At 49.4% G+C, this 19,441-nt stretch overlaps 1 protein-coding gene across 2 annotated transcripts; it reads left to right on the top strand.

Moving 5' to 3' along the window:
• Positions 1 to 7,208: 7,208 nt before the first annotated feature.
• On the top strand, positions 7,209 to 18,690 carry TFE3 (transcription factor binding to IGHM enhancer 3). 2 transcript variants are annotated; one of them, XM_045470873.1, is made up of 10 exons: positions 7,209 to 7,582; positions 9,878 to 9,991; positions 11,074 to 11,368; positions 12,011 to 12,256; positions 12,339 to 12,443; positions 13,916 to 14,033; positions 14,394 to 14,450; positions 14,624 to 14,699; positions 16,217 to 16,364; positions 16,848 to 18,690. In XM_045470873.1, the coding sequence occupies exons 1-10, from the start codon at positions 7,467 to 7,469 to the stop codon at positions 17,286 to 17,288; spliced, it is 1,716 nt and encodes a 571-aa protein (XP_045326829.1). In that variant the 5' UTR covers positions 7,209 to 7,466; the 3' UTR covers positions 17,289 to 18,690. The 2 variants fall into 2 exon arrangements, with proteins under 2 accessions (XP_045326829.1, XP_045326830.1); XM_045470874.1 differs by lacking the exon at positions 7,209 to 7,582 and having other exon boundaries at positions 9,879 to 9,991; positions 11,130 to 11,368.
• The last annotated feature ends 751 nt before the right edge of the window (positions 18,691 to 19,441 follow it).

Below are 19,441 nucleotides of genomic sequence, written 5' to 3'. Positions count from 1 at the left end.
AACCATTACAGCATCAACTCAACTTCAAAATCTCACTTTAATTTTATCAGCTCAAAGGTTCCAAACCTCATCATCTAAATCAGGTATAAGTGAGACTCTGGGTACAATCCAACGTAAGGCAACATTCCTCTCCATCTCTGGGCCTGTGAAACTAGAAAACAAGTTATCTATTCCCAAAACACAATGGTGGGACAGACATGAAATAAGAGTTAAAGCCATTCCTATTCCAAAAGGGGGGAAATGGAAGGAAAAAAAGGTGTTACTGGTCCTGAGTAATTTTGAAATGCAGCAGGGCAAGTTCCATTAGGTTTCAAGGCCTGGGAATAATCTGCTATGGCTTGAAGTTCCACCTCTGGGCCCACAGCTCTGCCCTCAAAGTCATTCTTCCCTTCTTTTGAAGAGTAGCACATGTTTGCTGCTGAGTAGTTTTACCCTGTAGCTTTCTGGTAGAATTTTGGGAGCCCAACATCCTTCCTTCATTTCACGTATTTCTGTTTCTTTCAAGCCGACCAGGCAGTGTTTCTGGCAATATAACCTTCATTCTCAAAAATTTTGTGGGTCTTCCATGGAAGTCACAGGAATTCACACAATTAGACAAGAGGGTCCTCAAAAGATCTTCCATGGAAAATCCCATCTCTATTCCTGACTTCTGCTGAAATGGTTGGCAGGATCCATGAGGCACACACCTTATCTCTTTAGTACTAGCAAAAGGTTGTCCAGCCACACCTTTGGTTCTCTCCAGAGCATACTTTCCTGACAGCAAATCTCCTAAATTTTGTGTCTTCTGCAATCTGGACAGCCTGAGAATTTTCTAAATCATCAAAACCTGGATCCATTTTGCTTAGCAGTTCTTCTCTCAATTTATCTCTTTCCTTTCACATGTTACTAAAATCAGCAAGAAGAATCCAGGCAGTACCTCCAACACTTCCCTTGGAAATCTCCTCAGCTAAATATCCAAGTCCATCACTTACAAGCTCTGGTTTTCACACAACAGTAGGACACAATTCAACTCCACTTTCTGTTTCTATATAATAAGGATCTCCTTTTCCCCAATTTCCGATAACATGTTGATTTCCCTCTGAGCCCTCACCAACAGCATCTTTAACATTCATATTTCTACCAATATTCTGTTTATGATTATATATATATATATATATATATATATATATATATATATATACATACATAATTTTAAGTAGGCTTCATTCCCAGCATGGAGCCCAACATAGGGCTTGAACTCACGACCCTGATATCAAGACCTGAACTGAGATCAAGAGTCAGACGCTTAACCGACTGATCCACCCAGGTGCCCCAATATATATGTATTCTTAAGACAATGTAAGCTTCGGGGCATCTGGGTATCTCAGTTGGTAAAGCGTCTGACTCTTGGTTTCAGCTCAGGTCATGATCTCATGGTTCATGGGTTCAAGACCTGTGTCAGTCTCCACGCTGACAGTCCGGAGCCTGCTTGGCATTCTCTCTCTCTCCCTTCTCTTTCTGCCCCTCCCCTGCTTGTTTTCTCTCTATCTCTCTCTCAAAATAAATAAATAAACTTTAAAAAAAGACAATATAAGCTTTCTCAACTATTCTCCTCACTTCCTTCTGAACCTTCACCAGCAGTGCTTTCCATGTTCGTGTTTCTACCAACAATTTCTTCAAGGCAATCCAGGATTTTTCTATCATGTACCTCAAACTTGATCCAATTCCAGCCTCTACACATGATCCAATTCCAAAGCCACTTCAATATTTTTAGGTATTTGTTACAATATGTTATGGACTGAATTGGTCCCCCATTCATATGTTGAAGCCATAACCCCTAACATGACTATATTTGGAAATAGGGCCTTTACAGAGGTAAAGTTAAATGAGGTCATAAAGGGGGCCCTGATCCAATAGGGTTGGTGTCCTTATAAGAAGAGGAAGAGACATCAGGAGCACATGCATAAAGGAGAGGTCATGTGAGGACACAAGAGGCACCTATCTGCAAGTGAGGCAGACAGTCCTCATCGGACACCAATCCATACAGCATCTTGCTCTTGGACTTCTAGCCTCCTGATCTTCAGGAAAATAAATTTCTGTTGTTTAATGCAACCAGTCTGTGGTATTCTGTTATGGTGGCTCAAGGAGACTAAGACAAAGCAGCATTCTACATCCAAGTACCAAAAATCTGTGTTAGTTTCCTGTGGCCGCTTTAACTAATTACAACAAATCCCATGGCTTAAAATATAAGAGATCTAGGGGCACCTGGGTGGCTCAGTTGGTTAAGCATCCGACTTTGGCTCAGGTCATGATCTCATGGTTCGTGGGTTCAAGCCCTGCGTCAGGCTCTGTGCTGACAGCTCGGAGCCTGGAGCCTGCTTTGGATTCTGTGCCTCCCTCTCTCATTGTTCCCCCCCTGCTCACACTTTGTCTGTTTGTCCCTCTCTCAAAAATAAATATTAAAAAAAATTTAAAAAATATATAAGAAATCTATTATTTCACAGTTCTGGGGGCCAAAATTTCACACAGAAAATAAATTTCACAAAGCCAAAATCAAAGTGTCTGAAGAGCTGGACTCTCTCTGCAGACTCTAGAGGAGAATCTTTTTGTTACCTCTTCCAGCTTCTGGTGGTTTCTTGCATTCCTTTGCTTGTGGCTACATCACGTCGCATCGCCTTCTCTTTTTCTGTCAAATCTGCCTCTGCCTTCCTCTTATAAGGACACTTGTGATTACAATCAGGTTCCATTCAGATAATCCAGGATAATCTCCCCATCTCAAAATCCTTTTTTTTAAAAATGTTTATTTCTTTTTGACAGAGAGAGAGAGAGAGAGAGAGACAGAGTCCAAGCAGGGTGGAGGGTGGTTCCAGAGAGAGAGACACACAGAATCCGAAGCAGGCTTCAGACTCTGAGCTGTCAGCACAGAGCCCCATGTGGGGCCCAAACTCGTGAACCGCAAGATCATGACCCAAACCGAAGTCTAACACTCAGCCACTCAACCGACTGAGCCACCCAGGCACCCCTCCCTGTCTCGAAATCATTAATTAAACCACATATGCAAACCATATTTTGCCATAAAAGGTAACACTCACAGGTTCCGGGGATTAGGACACGGACATTTTTTTTGGGGGGGGGGGATCATTAGTCAGCTGACCACACCATCCTATGACAGTTAACAGCTCTACTACTTTACAACCTTACAGAAGACCAAACTCTCTCTCTAATCACTCACTATCTTCCCATAGTCTCTCCAACTGCACCCCAAACCATCTTCCAACCCCCTAATGGTATTCCCAATTTACCCTCCAATAGCTCTCACCTGCACTCTTAAACTGTTTCTGGCAGCCCCATTCCTCCTGAAGACCTTCACATGATCCTTGAGTTGCATGCAAACTGTTGTGTAATAGATCCTAACCTTGCCCCAAGCCACCCTTGATCACCACTCACATCTAGCCCTAAACATGCCCAACTTCACCATCCGAGTGCCCTCTCTTCTCCCTCCATATCTCCTGGGTTTTTTTAATCAAAAAAAAAAAAAAAACTTAAATGTTAATTTATTTTTGAGAGAGAGGGAGAGTGCTCAGGCACATGCGTGAGCAGGGGAGGGGCAGAGAGAGGTGGGGGTAACAGGTTCTGAAGCGGGATCTGCGCTGACAGCAGTGAGCCCAATGTGGGGCTGGAACTCATGAACCATATGATCATGAACTGAGCAGAAGTCAGACACTTAACTGACTGAGCCACCCAGGCGCCCTCTTCCATATCTCCTGTTTTTTTCCCACCCCACAGTTGCCTTATAATGAGACCCCACATGCAAGAGAGAGAGAGAGAGAGAATGATAGGGAGCAGGGTTGAAAAATTGTGAAGTTGTGAGCAAGAGATTAAGAGAGAGACTGAGAGGGAGGACGAGCTTATTGTGGAGAGTATGTGATGGGCAGCACTTGTCATGGAGATATTTGAGATGTGTGTATGAAGCTTGTGTTTGTAGAACTGGGATGTGTGACAGGATGATTAGCCTGTGAGTCTAACGCTGCAGAATTTTTTCTCCCAATCTGCTGCAAGTCTTTTAAATTTGTAGCATCTTGCAACAGATTACAGTTTTATATATTTTTTTAAATGTTTATTTATTTCAAGAGGGAGAGAGAGTGCCATCAGGGGAGGGGCAGAGAGAGGGGGGGAGAGAGTGAATCCCAAGCAGGCTCCATGTTGTCAGTGCAGCACCCTACTTGGGGCTCAAGGGACCATGACCTGAGCCAAAATCAAGAGTCAAATGCTTAACCGATTGAGCCACCCAGGCCCCCCTAGAGTTCTATATTTTGATGTCATCAAACCGGAGACATAGTGCAGCAGGGTGGTAAGGAATGCTTGGGTTCCAATTCCAGGTTTTATAAACTGGGATTACCTAGAGCAAGTGACTTAACCTAGCTGTACCCTGGTTTCCTGATCTAGAATTTGGGATAATAAATGGAACCCTACTCAGAGGTCTGTTGTGAGAATTAAAATGAATTAATGCAGATAAAGTACCAAGAATGACCAATTAGTGTTGTTTATTGTTACTTTTTAAAAGTTTATTTACTGATTTTGAGAGTGGGGGAGGGGCAGAGAGAGAGGGAGAGAGAGAATCCCAAGCAGGCTCCAGGCTGTCAGTGCAGAGCCTGACGTGGGGCTCAATCCCACAAACTATGAGATCATGACCTGAGCTGAAATCAAGAGTCAGATGCTTAACTGACTGAGCCACCCAGGTGCCCCTTTAACATTTTTTTTAATGTTTATTTATTTTGGAGGGAGAGAGAGAGAGAAAGAGAGAGAGAACTAGTAGGGGAGGAGCAGAGAGAAAGGGAAACAAGAGGATACAAAGTGGGCTCTGTGCTGACAGCAGTGAGCCTGATATGGGGCCCAAACTCACAAGCCAAGTTTTTAATATTTTTCTGAATGTTTATTTATTTTTGAGAGAGAAAGAGAGAGAGAGTGTGTGAATGTCAGTGGTGGAGGGGCAGAGAGAGAGCAGCAGGGAGGATACAAAGCGGGCTCCTTTCGTCAAATTTTTAAACGTATTCTCCAAAAGTATTTTGTTCTGATGTTTTTAAAGTTTCTTTTTTGATGTTTAGGTCTTTAATCTGGAATTTTTAAAAAATATTTTAGTTTTAAGTAATCTCTACACCCAATGTGGGACTCGAACTCATGACCCTGAGATCAAGAGTTCGCCTCATGGACACGCTCCATGGACTGAGCCAGCCTGGCGCTCCATGGAATTATTTTTTCTGAATTGTGTAAATTAGGAGTCTAATCCCTCCCCCCAAAAGACAGTCATTTCTCCTCAAACCATTTTAGTAAATTCGTCCATCTCCCTCCCAGTTACTTGAAATATCATTTTTGAAACATCATTTACTAATTCTCACAAGTATCTAGGTCGATTTTTGGACTTCTCCTGTACCATAGATCTCATTTGCTATTCCTATTCCCATATCACAATGTTTTACTTACTAATGATTTATGGTATATTTTGATTCTGGTAAGACAATGCTCCATCCTTTCTTCCTCTTTTGTAAGATTACATATTCTTACATATTCAAGGTACTACAGGAGTTTTAACATCAGGTTTACAAATTCCATTTTGGAAATGTTATTGGTAATGTGTTGATTTAAAAAAAAAGTTATTCGGGGGTTACTTGGCTGGCTCAGTCGGTAGAGCATGCAACTCTTGATTTGCATGTTTTAAGAGTTTTAATTTGTTTGTTGCAAGTTTTAAGAGTTGCAGAGTTTTAAGTTCCAGACCCAGGTTGTGTGTAGAGATTACTTAAAAATAAAATGTCTTTTTTGTAAATTTCTTTAATGTTTATTTTTGAGAGAGAGAGAGACAGAGCGTGAGTGGGGGAGGGGCAGAGAGCGAGGGAGACACAGAAGCTGAAGCAGGCTCCAGGCTCTGAGCTGTCAGCACAGAGCCTGAAGCGGTGCTCAAACTCACGAACTACGATATCATGATCCAAGCTGAAGTCGGACGCTTAACCAACTCAGCCACTCAGGTGCCCCTAAAAATAAAATATTTTTAAAAAGATTCATTTGGGGAAGAAGTGTCATCTTTATTATGTGGATAATGGGGTTGTGTGGAAATAAGGGTGCCAAACACAGGAATGCACAAAGCTCAGTGAAGTTCTCTGAGGTACAAAGGTTGTGTAAGGTCTTGGGACGTTGGGAAGGAGGAAGGGAAGGTTGTAGGTCCAGGTGTTTTGTGAGCTGACTGTGCACCTAAAGGTGTGGGCAGGGGACCCTCCGCTGTGTGCATACCAATTTGCATGTATCTGGAACACAGAAGAGCACAATCAAGATTTGGTGAATTAGTGCACAAATGAGTGAATCAATTAAGTTTTGGAGAGCTTATTGTCTGCCAAACAACTGCTAGCACTTTTCATAAATTATCTCTAAACCTCATAACAACCCTGCCATAGAGGTATTATGAACCCCAATTGACAGGCCAGGAAAGCTGAGGCTTGGCGAGGGGCAATCCCTTGCCCAAATCCAAACCCGGGTCTTTATGATTCTAGAAGTCATTCACCGAAGGTACCAGGTCTAATTTCCATCTTTCTACTCATCCATCTACCTGTCAAAGATTTATTAAAGACTTACTGTGTAGCATAACGTCCTAGTACAACAACCGCTCTAGGTGACAGAGCAGGCGCAGCGCTCCCGGGAGGACCAGCTGGGCGGCTAGTTAGTGGGTACTGAAAAGGCGGGGGGTTCTGGTCCAGGGAATGTAGCTGCCAAGGCCTCATAGTTTTGGGTTTGGCTGAGGAGGCCACGGCCAGATGGAGGTTGCAGCGCGGTCTAGGGAGCAGGTATTACGAATATTGACCAAGAGGGGGCGCAGTTCTGCCGCTAGAAGCGTGGCCTGGAGACCCTCTGCACGCCTACAGGCCATCGATGCGCAGGCGCAGAGGACTCAAAGAGCGGTTTTAAAAAAAAAAAAACTTGCGGGGGGGGGATCTTTTGGGAGGAGGGGCGTGGCTTAATAAAATTCCCTCTTGCTGATTTGCCTCTGTCTCTGAGGGCGTGGCCTAAATGCGTCCTTCTCCGAATGAGGGCTGGCCGAATCTAGTTTTCCCTCGGCGTCGGAGGCGTAGCTTAGGGCGGGCCCTAGAGCCACCCCTCTATGATTGGCCGCCTTGCTCAGAGGGGGTGGCCCGGTGAGCTGTCCATCCTCCGTGTGGTCACTTCCTGTGGAGTTTCCCCAGCCCTAAGAGGAGGGGGAAGAGGACGAGGGGGAGGAGGGCGGTCGTCCGGGGTTAGGTTGGGGGGGGGGGTGTTGGTCCGTTCAGGGCGGGGGATGACTCACTGCCCATCCCATCGCCCCGACGCCGCCCGCCCGCGCAGAGCTGGCTCCATGGCTTAGCGGAGGAGGCGGTGGCGAGCGGGGGGAGGGGGACTCTTATTTTGTTAGGGGGACCGGGCCGAGGCCCGACCGGCCTGGCAGGGCTCGCCCGGGGCCGGGCGTCATGTCTCATGCGGCCGAGCCAGCTCGGGACGGCGTAGAGGCCAGCGCGGAAGGCCCTCGAGCCGTGTTCGTGCTGTTGGAGGAGCGCAGGCCAGCCGACTCGGCCCAGCTGCTCAGGTGCGGGGCCGCCTGGGGCCGGTAGTGCCTACTGGGATTCCTGGGGGCCTTATCTGGGGGGACAGCGGGAGCCCAAGACTGGGATTGGAGGCCCTCGGCCTGGGTTTGGAGGACGTCGGGGAGCCGGTCTTGGGGGGGCACCTAAGGAATCCGTCGGTGGCCTGCTTGGACTGAGGCTTAAAGAAGTCATGGAAGTGCATGAAGGGAGGCCTGTTTCCGATTTGGGGGTTTAGAGAGGAAGGTTGTGTTGTGTCCACAGCCTGGTCTAGGGTAACCGAACTTGGGGGACTGAGGCTGAATTTGGGGTCCTTCAGTCAGGCATGGATTTAAGGGGGTACTCTAGGTGAGGCACTGATTTTAAGGGACTTTTCCCCTCAGTGGCAGAGAAGGGGTCCTGGGAGACAGATGTGCTTTCTTGGTCACTGGTTGCTGGATGATTCCCAGTGGCTGGTTGCTGGAAGCTATGTTTAGGGGTAACATGAATCTGGAGGGATTTAGGGGTATCTCAGATATGCTACATGGGACCGGCTTCGTGAGTGTATGTGAGTGAGCAAGAGAAGGAACATTCATCAAGACTTGACCAGAATAATCACTTCACCCCTGCCCACCCACCCAGCTGGGTCAGATCCCAGGGATAGTGGAAAAGTCCTCTTCCCACACCCCCATAAGGGCTTGAACGGGGGATAGTGAGGCTTACAGAGGCAACAGAGATGGTGCTACCTCTTAGCTCAGAGAAGAAGGCCTCAGACCTTATTTGGGAACCCAGAAGAGGGTCTCGTTCCTGCTGCCACCCACCCTAGCCTCTCAGCCAGCCTTGATCTCCCCCTGCGTGCGCACGTGTGTGTGCGCGCCCGGGCTTCTGTGCTCACACGTACATTCTTTTTCTCTTCCTCTCCCAGTCTGTCTCTCAGACCCTGGAAACAATCTCGAATCTGTCCCTAGAGCTGGAATGAGCACCAATTGCACCATCCCTGCCTGGGTGGGTCCTCTGTGGCCTCTTCCCATCCTCACCTCCATCAGCAGGCTTGTAAGCCCCAGCCCTCTCTGTCCACACCCTGCCCACCCCAGTGTCCCATCTCTTCCAACTTCTGTGCAATGGGTGTGTGAGCATGAGATAGGGCTTTGCCTGCTTTCTTCCTAGGATTGTGCTGAGCTCAGCGGCTCCCCGAGCTTCCTCTTCCCGACTTCCTGGGTGGTTTTAGGTCCCCATCTGAGGGTGAGGAAAGGAAGGAAGACAGATCCTTGGGGAGGGGAGAGAATTCTTGTCAAGTGAAGTCACCCACAATCTCAGAATTTTAAATCTTTGACTCAATTCAGGATGCATATCCATCCACGTGCATGTCAATGCCCCCTACACACTAGGGTCTTGCACCCAGCATGCAGGGCTGAGCAGGAGCCTTTGCATCTGATAGGCTTCCCTGTCTTCTGATGCCTTCATAACAATCTGGATCTTCACATTAGTGGAAATAGTTGAAAAATAGGGGTGTACGTGGCTTCTTATTTTGTGTCAAGTGGGTGTTGGTATTAGAGGTGTGTGTGTGTTTTGTTCTATCCAAAAAAACAGGAGAGCGCTGGACAAGCCAAGAAAAGAATGCTTGTATAAGCGGATCATCCACCCAAATTCCTCCTCTTTTAAATCCAAATTGCTGGTATGAGGGGAGCCTTTGATATTTTCATTTTGTATTTGGGTGTGCATTGGCATCCCCTGAACTCTGGCTGAGGAGGGGGGGCACTCATTTGCAAAGTCTCAGATCCTTCCGTCAAGTGAATCATCGACCCCAGTTCTTTGTGATGCATTCAGTTTGTGTTACAATGGACTGTTATGCCGAAGGATGCCCCTACCGTGCTGTAAGCGTGTAGACAAACGTGGGCTCACATTCAGCTGTCAGGACAACAGTAGGGGGTGTGGGGGCTGGAAGAGCTGTGAATGCAAAGTCAGGACTCCTGCAAAGTGAATTGTCATTCCTAAATTCTCCATTTCTATTTTCCTCAAACCCAGGTTGTTACACATGATTGTGTTAGAGTGAGGAGTTGGGATCCTGGCACTCTTACTATTTTGAATCCTAAGGGACTGTGGGTAACAGAGCAAAAGAGAGTGGGGAGTGGAGAGGGAGGAAGACCTCAGAGTTCCTGGTGGTGGTACCCAGCAGAGTGGCCTCCTGTGAAAGGGACACTCTGTTCCCCTCTCCCTGGCATGTGACACTCTCCTCCCACTCCCCACTCTTTCTCTCTCAGAGGGGAGTGAGGTCTCTATACAACCACTGACCATCACCCTTACTTCCTTTCCACCCTCAGCCTCAACTCTTTGCTTCCGGAATCTGGGATTGTTGCTGACATCGAGTTAGAAAGCGTCCTCGATCCTGACAGCTTCTACGAGCTCAAAAGTCAACCCCTACCACCACGCTCAAGGTATGTCTCCGTTGACTCCCCTCCCAATTCCTCTGCCCCACCATCCCCTCTTGATATGCAGAGGCCCTCAGTGCCAGCCCAAGCCTTTCACCAGCCTGTATTTTCCAGACAGTAAAATTGGGAGCAAGAAACAGTGTGTCACACAGGAAAGCAGGTGGCCAAGCTAGGATTCCAGCAAGACCTCGCCTGCCTCCCCTCCACCCCACTTGCATACCCATTGATACACAAATATTGCAGCCAACCTAAGAGGCCCAGAGTCCTGGGCTGGCCAGCATTCCAGCAGCCCCCAGGTGGGCGGAGCCAGACCCACAACCCCTGCTCACCCCTTCCTCCTTTCGACAAACGCACCCACCCCAGCCCTTGAGGAACCCCTGCTGGTCTCTTCTTTCTCCAAGCTTGGACGTCTAAATGTGCTGAGTCATCGGCCTGGGCTCTAAGAGAGGGGAGGGGACCTGGAAGAGGGGCAGGAAGAGAGGATTGTGAAATCTTCGAGATTTTCAAGACCGACTAGCTCCTGAGACTAGAGGCCTAGGCAGGGGAGGACAACAGGCCTGCAGTTGCCCTTGTAGCCAGATGCCCATCACCAGGAGCTCAAGGAGCATCTTAGCCCCAAGTTGAGCTTAAGAGCTTTCTGTATCCAAATGTACTGCCACAGCCTCAATTTGGCATCCTGCTGTCCTTTAAATAGATTGAACCCTGCTCCTGGAGCCTAGCAATGGCATCTTTGCTCAGTGTTTGAAAAGGCCCAAATCCAGCCTTCACTATAAGGACTGAGGGCTAAAATTCCCCCACCAGACTGTAATCCCTGAAGGCTGGATCTGGGCTTAGTTACAGTGTCTCCCCCATCAGACAGTGACCCCTGAGGGCTGGGACTGGGCTGAGTTCTCCTATCTCTTGCCCTATCAGACTGTGATCCCTGAAAGCTGTGACCAGGCTTGGTTCCTATGTCTCCCCCTCCACACCTTGGCCTCCGAAGGCAGAAAACGGGCCTAATTCCAGTGTCTACTCCATCCCATTATGATTCCTTAGACTTGGGACGAGACTTTTAGCTTACCTGTGGCCCCATATTTCCCATTCCACAGCCTCCCAATATCACTGCAAGCCACCCCAGCTACACTCTCTGCATCATCTTCTGCAGGGGGCTCCAGGACCCCTGCCATGTCGTCATCTTCTTCATCGCGGGTCTTGCTGCGGCAGCAGCTAATGCGGGCCCAGGCCCAGGAGCAGGAGAGGCGTGAGCGTCGGGAACAGGCTGCAGCCTCTTCCTTCCCCAGTCCTGCACCTGCCTCTCCTGCCATCTCTGTGGTCGGCGTCTCCACTGGGGGCCACACATTGGGCCGTCCTCCCCCTGCTCAGGTGCCCAGGGAGGTGCTCAAGGTAAGGTGACATACAGAGGGCCTGGGAGGGGTCTCTTAGTGACTGAGGAATGGTCCTAGTAGCTCTTGAGCAAAGTCCTAGGTGCTCTAAGGAAGGTCCCAGTTACTGTTAAAATAGGCTGTTAGCATCCCATTGTGTTTAGGGATGTGTTGTGGAGTTGTGAGGGGTCCTTGGGAGCCACAGGATGTCTTGGGGACCACGGAAGGTCGTGAGTGCCTCGAGTGGGCCCTGGGGACTATGAAGTAACCCCAAGAAGAACTTTGTAGGAAGGGCTTCATGTATGTGTGATGCATTAGAAGTTTTGCCATTGGGGTGTCTTGAGAAGCCATGTATGGTTCTCAGGTGTCTTAGGTGGTATTAGAGACTAGGGGGGATGGTCTTGGGGACTGTGACACGGTGCTCCAGAAACTGAGGGATTCTGTCCACCATGGGTGGATCTTGGGGGCTCAGAGGGATTTCTAAGAAAAAGAGTTTGGGTCCTGGAGGAGGCTTAACCAGTATTTGGGGAGGGGGTCTCAGATTCTGGGCCTGGTTTGCTGGTCTGAGCCTAGAAACAGATGACCTCTGAGGGTCAGGCTGGGGCTGAGGGTCACCCCTGCCCTACCTTGCCTCCCCCCATCCCTCCTCACCCTTATCCCACAGGTGCAGACCCATCTAGAGAACCCGACGCGTTACCACCTGCAGCAGGCACGCCGGCAGCAGGTGAAACAGTACCTGTCCACCACACTTGGCCCCAAGCTGGCTTCCCAGGCCCTCACCCCACCACCGGGGGCTGCTAGTGCCCAGCCCCTCCCTGCCCCTGAGGCTGCCCATGCTACTGGCCCCACCGGCAGTGCTCCCAACAGCCCCATGGCTCTACTCACCATCGGGTCCAGCTCAGAGAAGGAGGTAAGTGGCTGTAGACGACCTTCCTATGCTCTCCTTCCTCCAGCTTCTTCTAACACTCTTCCATATTTACTTATTCCCCTAGATTGATGATGTCATTGATGAGATCATCAGCCTGGAATCCAGTTACAACGATGAGATGCTCAGCTATCTGCCTGGAGGCACTGCAGGGCTGCAGCTCCCCAGCACGGTGAGGCCCAGGGATGGGAGGCTGGTCTGAACATCAGTGCATCCCTCTATCACTGAGACTACACCCATGCTGGCTGTGTACATAAGACCCTCGCTTTGGATTGTACTAAGATCGAGAAGGAGGCCGTATGATGAAGATAGAGCATACCAATGCCCTGGTACCTTGTGTTGGACTGCATGGAGAGGTAGACCTTGTAGATTTTGATATATGCAGGGTGGAGACTTCATGTAAATATCAGTGCATATCCAAGCACTCAAGCTTCAGTGTGGGAGGGACCAAGAAATGGAACTCTTGCAGCAATTTGAATGTACCAAAAGATTCAGGTCATTGGGACATACCCAGACCATGTAGTGATTGGAACATATCAAAAGTCATAAAACATAGGGTGGCTGAACCTTGTGATTGGAATGTACAACATCTCTTTCAGTGAACCATGCCAAGAGGCTGGGTCATTTTTAGAGAGGGGATAAAACTCTCTAGAGCAAAGGATGTACCAATAAATTGTAACATTCTGGTTCTGGAACATTCCAGAAGTCCCATAACTTGCTTTGGGACGTACCAAGTGGCTGTAACTTTGTTCTAACTTACTTGAAGGACAGAAGCATGTATAAAAATGGCATCAGCTTCTCAGAATTTTTTATTGATTTGGAACAGCTAAAGAATGGGACCTTATATTACATGGATCCAGCAGACCAGCAGGGGTTTCAAGAGATGGGACTAATTCATCAAGAGGTGGACTAATTACTTAAGGATTAGTGTGTTGCCCTAGAGTATATCCAGGAGAGTGCAAAGGAGAGAGAAAACACTGAGGCTGGGATAAAAGCAGTGAGTGCTCGTGGAGTAGTTGGATGAGAACTCCTGAGAGATCAGAACATGTAGGAAGATACTAGAGTCAGGAGCTTGGTGCTTGACGATGTACATAAGGTGGTGCGACGTAATCATGGCAAAAGACTAGAGATAGGGCTAGAACTCTCCAGAAGGCTGGATTTTGGATGGAACATTACCATGACAATTTCCCAAGGTCTGAGGAGATTGGGTTGGAGTGTTCCAAGAATGCTGAGTTGGAATGTTCTGCTAGGAGGGGCTAGCGGATTGGAATGTTGCCTTGGAGCCATCAAAGACCTGAGAAGGGTGGCTTTCCAGCATTTCTTCTCAGAGCCAATCCCAGAGTTTGGGAGAGGGGCTTCAGAGGATGATCTGAGGTATTTGAGGGCCTGCAGGGGCATGATGAACAGGCCCAGCAGGCTCAGGTCCCCTGGCAAAGCAGGGTAGGTACCCTAGATTCTGTCTTTCCTATGAGTTGCTCTGTGAAATTCCCTTGAAGGAGAAGGAAAGGTTCCCCATGCTGAGTCAGCCAGCCCTTGCATTAGATTGTCTCTGGAGTATGCGGAGGGTTGGGAGCCTGGTTCTGAGAAGGGGCCAAGCCTGGGGGCTGGTCCCAACCGTCATTTCTCTGCTCTCCCTGCCCCCAGCTGCCTGTGTCAGGGAATCTGCTTGATGTGTACAGCAGTCAGGGCGTGGCCACGCCTGCCATCACTGTCAGCAACTCCTGCCCTGCTGAGCTGCCCAACATCAAACGGGAGATCTCTGGTAAGGGCCAGGGTCTTGGCCCTTCGCGCCCATGCCATACCCTGGGGTGAGCCCCATATCAACCAGGTGGGCCTGATGCTGGGGGAAGGGCTCTAAGCAGACAGAAACGGGCTATTTGCCCTCTTTTTCCACGTGGACCCTGGACTTGCTTTTACCCCATTTCCTCTTGTCTTGGGTTTTAATAAATGACCTATCACCCGGGCTTCTTAAAAAAAAAAATCATTAAAGTGGCACTTTTTAAAAAAGTCATTTCCCTGCCTGCGCCCACCAAATCTTACCCGCCCCCACCCCGGCAGCTGCTCTTGCTGCCCTCTTTCTCTCCTGTGTGCAGAGGCCCTGACTACTCCCACTCTCTTCCAGAGACAGAGGCCAAGGCCCTTTTGAAGGAACGACAGAAAAAAGACAATCACAACCTAAGTGAGTGCATGTATATGCCCCTGCCAGCGTGCTGTGCCGCCCTGCCTTAATCCACACCCTGGCCTTCCTTGGGGGACCTCTCCCTGCAACAGCCTCTCCCAACCCCCCAAATCCTCCTCTTCCCTCTTCAGCCCATTGACAACTTTCCTACTCTTCTCCCCCCACCCCCAAAGTTGAGCGTCGCCGGCGATTCAACATTAACGACAGGATCAAGGAGCTGGGCACCCTTATCCCCAAGTCCAGTGACCCGTGAGTCTGGGCCTTAGGGGAGCTGGAGGCTGGAGGGAAGTGGGACAAGGGCCCCATTCCCCTAAAGTTCTTCCTGGGGAGTAACCTTCCAGCATTTCTGCTCCTGGCTGTCTCCCACCTAGCCTTCATCACCCTGAACAGGATTGATACTCCTCATTGTCATCAACCTAAAATTTTAGATGCATGACATTGTAGTCTGTGTGCCTCCTCTGGTCCCCGTAGGACATAGGCACTTAGTTCCTTTTTTTTTTTTAATTTTTAATTTTATTATTATTATTTTTTGAGAGAGAGAGGGCACAAGTGAGCAAGTGGCAGAGAGAGTGGGAGAGAGAGAATCCCACGAAGGGCAGAGAGAGAAGTGGAGCTCACCCAAAGCAGGGCTCGAACTCACCCCATGCAGGGCCCAAATTCACAAACCGGTGAGATCATGACCTGAGCCAAAGTCTAGTGCTTAACCGACTGAGCCACCCAGGTACCCCTAGGCACTTAGTTTCTTGTTCACTTAGTGCTTCCTATATTCATTCAAGAAATGTATTGAGCTTCTTTGTATCAGAGACCATGCTAGGCCGTGAGGGTACCAGAGGCACAAAACAGACAAAAATCCCTGATATGGAACTGATATTTTAGTGGAGGCAGACAGACCACAAACAAGATAAATAACTAAAGTCTGAGTGATTATTATGAGTGTTGTGGAGAAAATTAAAGAATAGAAGATGGAGGGAGGGCACCTGGCTGGCTCAGTCAGTAGAGCATGCAACTCTTGATCTCAGGGTCATGAGTTCAAGCCCTACATTGGGCACAGACCTTACTTTAAAAAAAAAAAAAGAATAGGGGCACCTCAGTGGCTCAGTTGCTTAAGCGTCTGACTTTGGCTCAGGTCATGATCTCACCATTTGTGGGTTCGAGCCCCACATTGGACTCCATGCTGACAGTTCGGAGCCTGCTTGGGATTCTTGCTTTATCTCTCTGACCCTCCCCAACTCATGGTTTTTCTCTCTCTCTCAAAATAAATAAACTAAAAAAAAAGAACATGGGGGGATGTTGGCAAGGGTTACAACTTGGGGTGAGGAGGTTGGGCATAGGGCAGGCCTTGACTGACAAGGAAACATTTGACTAAAGATCCTAAGGAGGTAAAGTAGGAGCCATCTGAGTGTCTTGGAAAGAGTGTTTGAGGCAGAGGGCAGAGCTGGGCTGGAGCCCCTGAGGTGGGAGTGGTTTTCTGAGTTCTAGGAGCATTAAGAAGCCTGTGTAGCTGTAGTGACAGGAATCCAAGGGATGTAGGCAAGAAGCAGTGAGGGATCAGGTCAGAGAGGGCCTCCTGGGTTCATGGTGTGATGGGGCACCATTGGAATGTTCCAGGCAGGGAGTTTCCATCTGAGCATTGTATACCCTTGATGTATACCCTCCCTTTCAGATCTAGGCCTACAGTGGGGTGCTCTGCCTAGTGCAATTCCCCCTCGGCTCCTGAGACCCCATATGCAACCCCTCCCTTCTTTCTTCCCCCTTGGGCCCTACAGGGAGATGCGCTGGAACAAGGGCACCATCCTGAAAGCCTCTGTGGATTATATCCGCAAGTTGCAGAAGGAACAGCAACGCTCTAAAGACCTGGAGAGCCGGCAGCGATCCCTGGAGCAAACCAACCGCAGCCTGCAGCTCCGAATTCAGGTTTGGGAGGACAAGGCAGTGGCAGAGATTGGGGCGGGGGGGGGGGTGCTTCCTGCCGGCAGAGGCAGAGGAAGAACCGGCCAGGATTTTCCTGGCATGTTTGGGGGATCCCCGGGCTTCCCGATTCACATGATGGTGATGATAAATAGGAATCATAACATTAACAAGAACAATGATGGGGATTGGCTAACGTCTATAGTGTTTATCTTCAGCCATGCACTGTGAGGAGAGCCTTATCTCCACTTACTAAGTTGGTCCTCCCGACAGTCCCGACATGAAGCAGGGACCATTGTTGTACTCATTTTACAGATTGGGACTCTGAGGCTCAGAGAGGTTAAGCAACATGCCTAAAGTTACACAGCTAGTGAGTGGCAGAGGCTGATTTCGAACCCAGGCAGCCTGCCCTTTTCACCATTAAACTCCTCTGCCTCTGAGGAACTGTGAACCCCATCTTACCCCACCCCCACCCCCTACTTTTTGCAGGAGCTAGAATTGCAGGCACAGATCCATGGTCTGCCAGTACCTCCCACCCCAGGGCTGCTCTCCCTGGCCACAACTTCTGCCTCTGACAGCCTCAAACCAGAGCAGCTGGACGTTGAGGAGGAGGGCAGGCCAGGCACAGCAACATTTCATGCAGCTGGGGGCTCTGCCCAGAGTGCTCCCCATCAGCAGCCCCCAGCGCCACCCTCGGATGCCCTTCTGGACCTGCATTTTCCCAGTGACCACCTGGGGGATCTGGGGGACCCCTTCCATCTAGGGCTGGAGGACATTCTGATGGAGGAGGAGGAGGGGGTGGTGGGAGGACTGTCTGGTGCCCTGTCCCCTCTGCGGGCGGCCTCCGACCCCCTGCTCTCATCGGTATCCCCCGCTGTCTCCAAGGCCAGCAGTCGCCGCAGCAGCTTCAGCATGGAGGAGGAGTCCTGATCAGGCCTCACCCCTCCCCTGGGACTTCCCCACCCAGGAAAGGAGGACAAGCCTCAGGATGAGGCCCCACCTTTTCCCCCACCCTCCCAAGAGACTGCCCTGCCCAGGTGTTCTGGGGGAAGAGAAGAGATGAGGCCCCACCCCTGTAACCAGGCAAGGAGGAGGAGTCAGATGAGGCCCCGCCCCCTCCCCACAATACCAGCTGGTAAGGTATTTAAGCCATGGAGAAGGTGGTAACATCAGGGCCTGTCACCTGGAGGTCACAGCCTCACCTGCACCCCATGGGACCCACCCTTGCCCAGGTGAGAAAAGGAGACAGGATGAGCTGGGCCCCTGAGACTTGGGGACTTTCCTAGCCAGGTCTCCAGGGATAAGGAGGTATCAATATACTGGTCTATCCCCTCTCTTGGAACCACTAGTCTAGTCCACCATGGCAAGGAAGAGGGGTTAAAATAATAGAGGTCCCACCCAGGGGGTTTAAGCCCTGCCTCTTTCCCATTCTCCCTACCCTGTCCAGCCAAGGAACGGAAGTGAGAATGAGAGCCCCTTCACCTGGGAGCTCAGTCCTGGCCTTCTAGCAATGTAGGAGCCAGGCCCCTTCCCTTCCCTATAGGATCAGCCCAGCGCAGGTATTTCAGGCATGGAGGAGGCCATAAGATCAGGCCACCATGTGGAAATCACAGACCTTGTCCCTTAGCAACATCCCATCCAAGCATTCCACGCTGCAGGGGGGAGTGGCACTTAAGCTCCCCAGCCTTAACCTGGGACCAAGGGGACCTAACCTAGGAGGGCTCTGAGCCGACCTTGCCCTTGGAGAAGAGGGCAAATCTTCAAATCTTGTGGGCCAACATTCCAGACCTAGGTCAGGAGTGAGAATTAGACCCTCAACTTTGGGCAGAGTCCTGCCTCCTTCCTTGAAGGGCAGTTTGGGGAAGTGATAGGGATTAGGGGGTACCAAGTACAGGTTCCCAGAACCAGCACCCCAGCATTCTGACATTTTGTATAGGAACAGGAGGAAGGAAGGGGCCTTTGTGGGGAGTTCTTGAGTCCAGGAAAAAGTGGAAGCCTGCCCTAACAAAGCAGAGGCTTGGAGGGAGGATTGCAAAAGCATACGTACCCCTCTTTTGTTTATCTGATTTTTTTATTGACCCTCCACTCAGAAGCTAGGCCACCTCCAACCTCCAGCCTCCACTCAGTTCTCCATTTGGAGGAGTCCTCCCCATTTCAGAGTTATTAAGAGACACTCCCTGCCCATCCCCATCCTTCCTACCACATACACCCAAGGTTGTCAGCTTTGGGTCCTTGGGGTCGAGCCCCAAGGAGGGTGTGCTAAGGGGTCTGTAGGTTTGTGATTAAAATAATAAATGCTAGGCGTGTTTGATGCGCTTTTAACTTTGGCAAAGTGTCTCCTGTCCTTGCTTTTGACTATACAGTGAGCATGGTCCATGTTGGCCAGGAAGAAGGGTTCTTTGAAAAAAAACAATTTAAGTGAGATGGGCACAAGAATTTAGATAGAGGGGCTTGAGGAAAACCCTGTAAGAAAAAGCAGTCAGTCCTTAACTATCTGCCAGGTACACTCCTATTACAAGTGTTACACCTAATTTTTTTTATAAATGTTTATATTTGAGAGACAGAGACAGAACGCGATTGGAGGAGGGGCAGAGAGAGAAGAACTGAAGTGGGCTCTGTGCTGACAGAGCCCGATGCATGGCTTGAAATCATGAGCTGTAAGATCATGACCTGAGCCAAAGTCAGAGGCTTAACCGACTGAGCCACCCAGGTGCCCCCGCCTAATTTTTTAATCTGAGGAATATTTATCAAGATAGTGCTGATTCTTATTCCCATTTCACGTTCGAAGAAACTGAGGGCCAGAATTTAACTATCTGAAGATATACCTGTAAATGGATTAAGAGCTAAATGGTTAGGTTAGATCCGGCTTGAAGAATTTCGCTGAGGGCCGAGGAGGCAAAGATTTTCTTGCACGTTCACTTTTGAAACCAACAAGGAAGTGTAGGAGGCTATCTCCTGGCAGACAGTAGAGGTATGCCAGATGGTTGAAAGGGCAAAAAACAAAAACCATGAAGGTAGGGGAACAGGCAAGCAATTCAATTTTGGAACAAATGTTGACATTTGTAGGGGGGGGGATTTAAATG

The sequence above is a fragment of the Leopardus geoffroyi genome, chromosome X, assembly GCF_018350155.1.
Source record: "Leopardus geoffroyi isolate Oge1 chromosome X, O.geoffroyi_Oge1_pat1.0, whole genome shotgun sequence".
NCBI classification, from domain to species: Eukaryota; Metazoa; Chordata; class Mammalia; order Carnivora; family Felidae; genus Leopardus; species Leopardus geoffroyi.
This window is presented reverse-complemented; position numbering and strand designations above follow the sequence as displayed.

Excerpts from the sequence above, each read along its gene's own strand:
- TFE3 (XM_045470873.1), top strand. The coding sequence starts at position 7,467 with ATGTCTCATGCGGCCGAGCCAGCTCGGGACGGCGTAGAGGCCAGCGCG. Across the intron at positions 9,992-11,073 it reads CCCCTACCACCACGCTCAAG|CCTCCCAATATCACTGCAAG; the intron begins GTATGTCTCCGT and ends CCCATTCCACAG. Across the intron at positions 12,257-12,338 it reads GGTCCAGCTCAGAGAAGGAG|ATTGATGATGTCATTGATGA; the intron begins GTAAGTGGCTGT and ends TTATTCCCCTAG.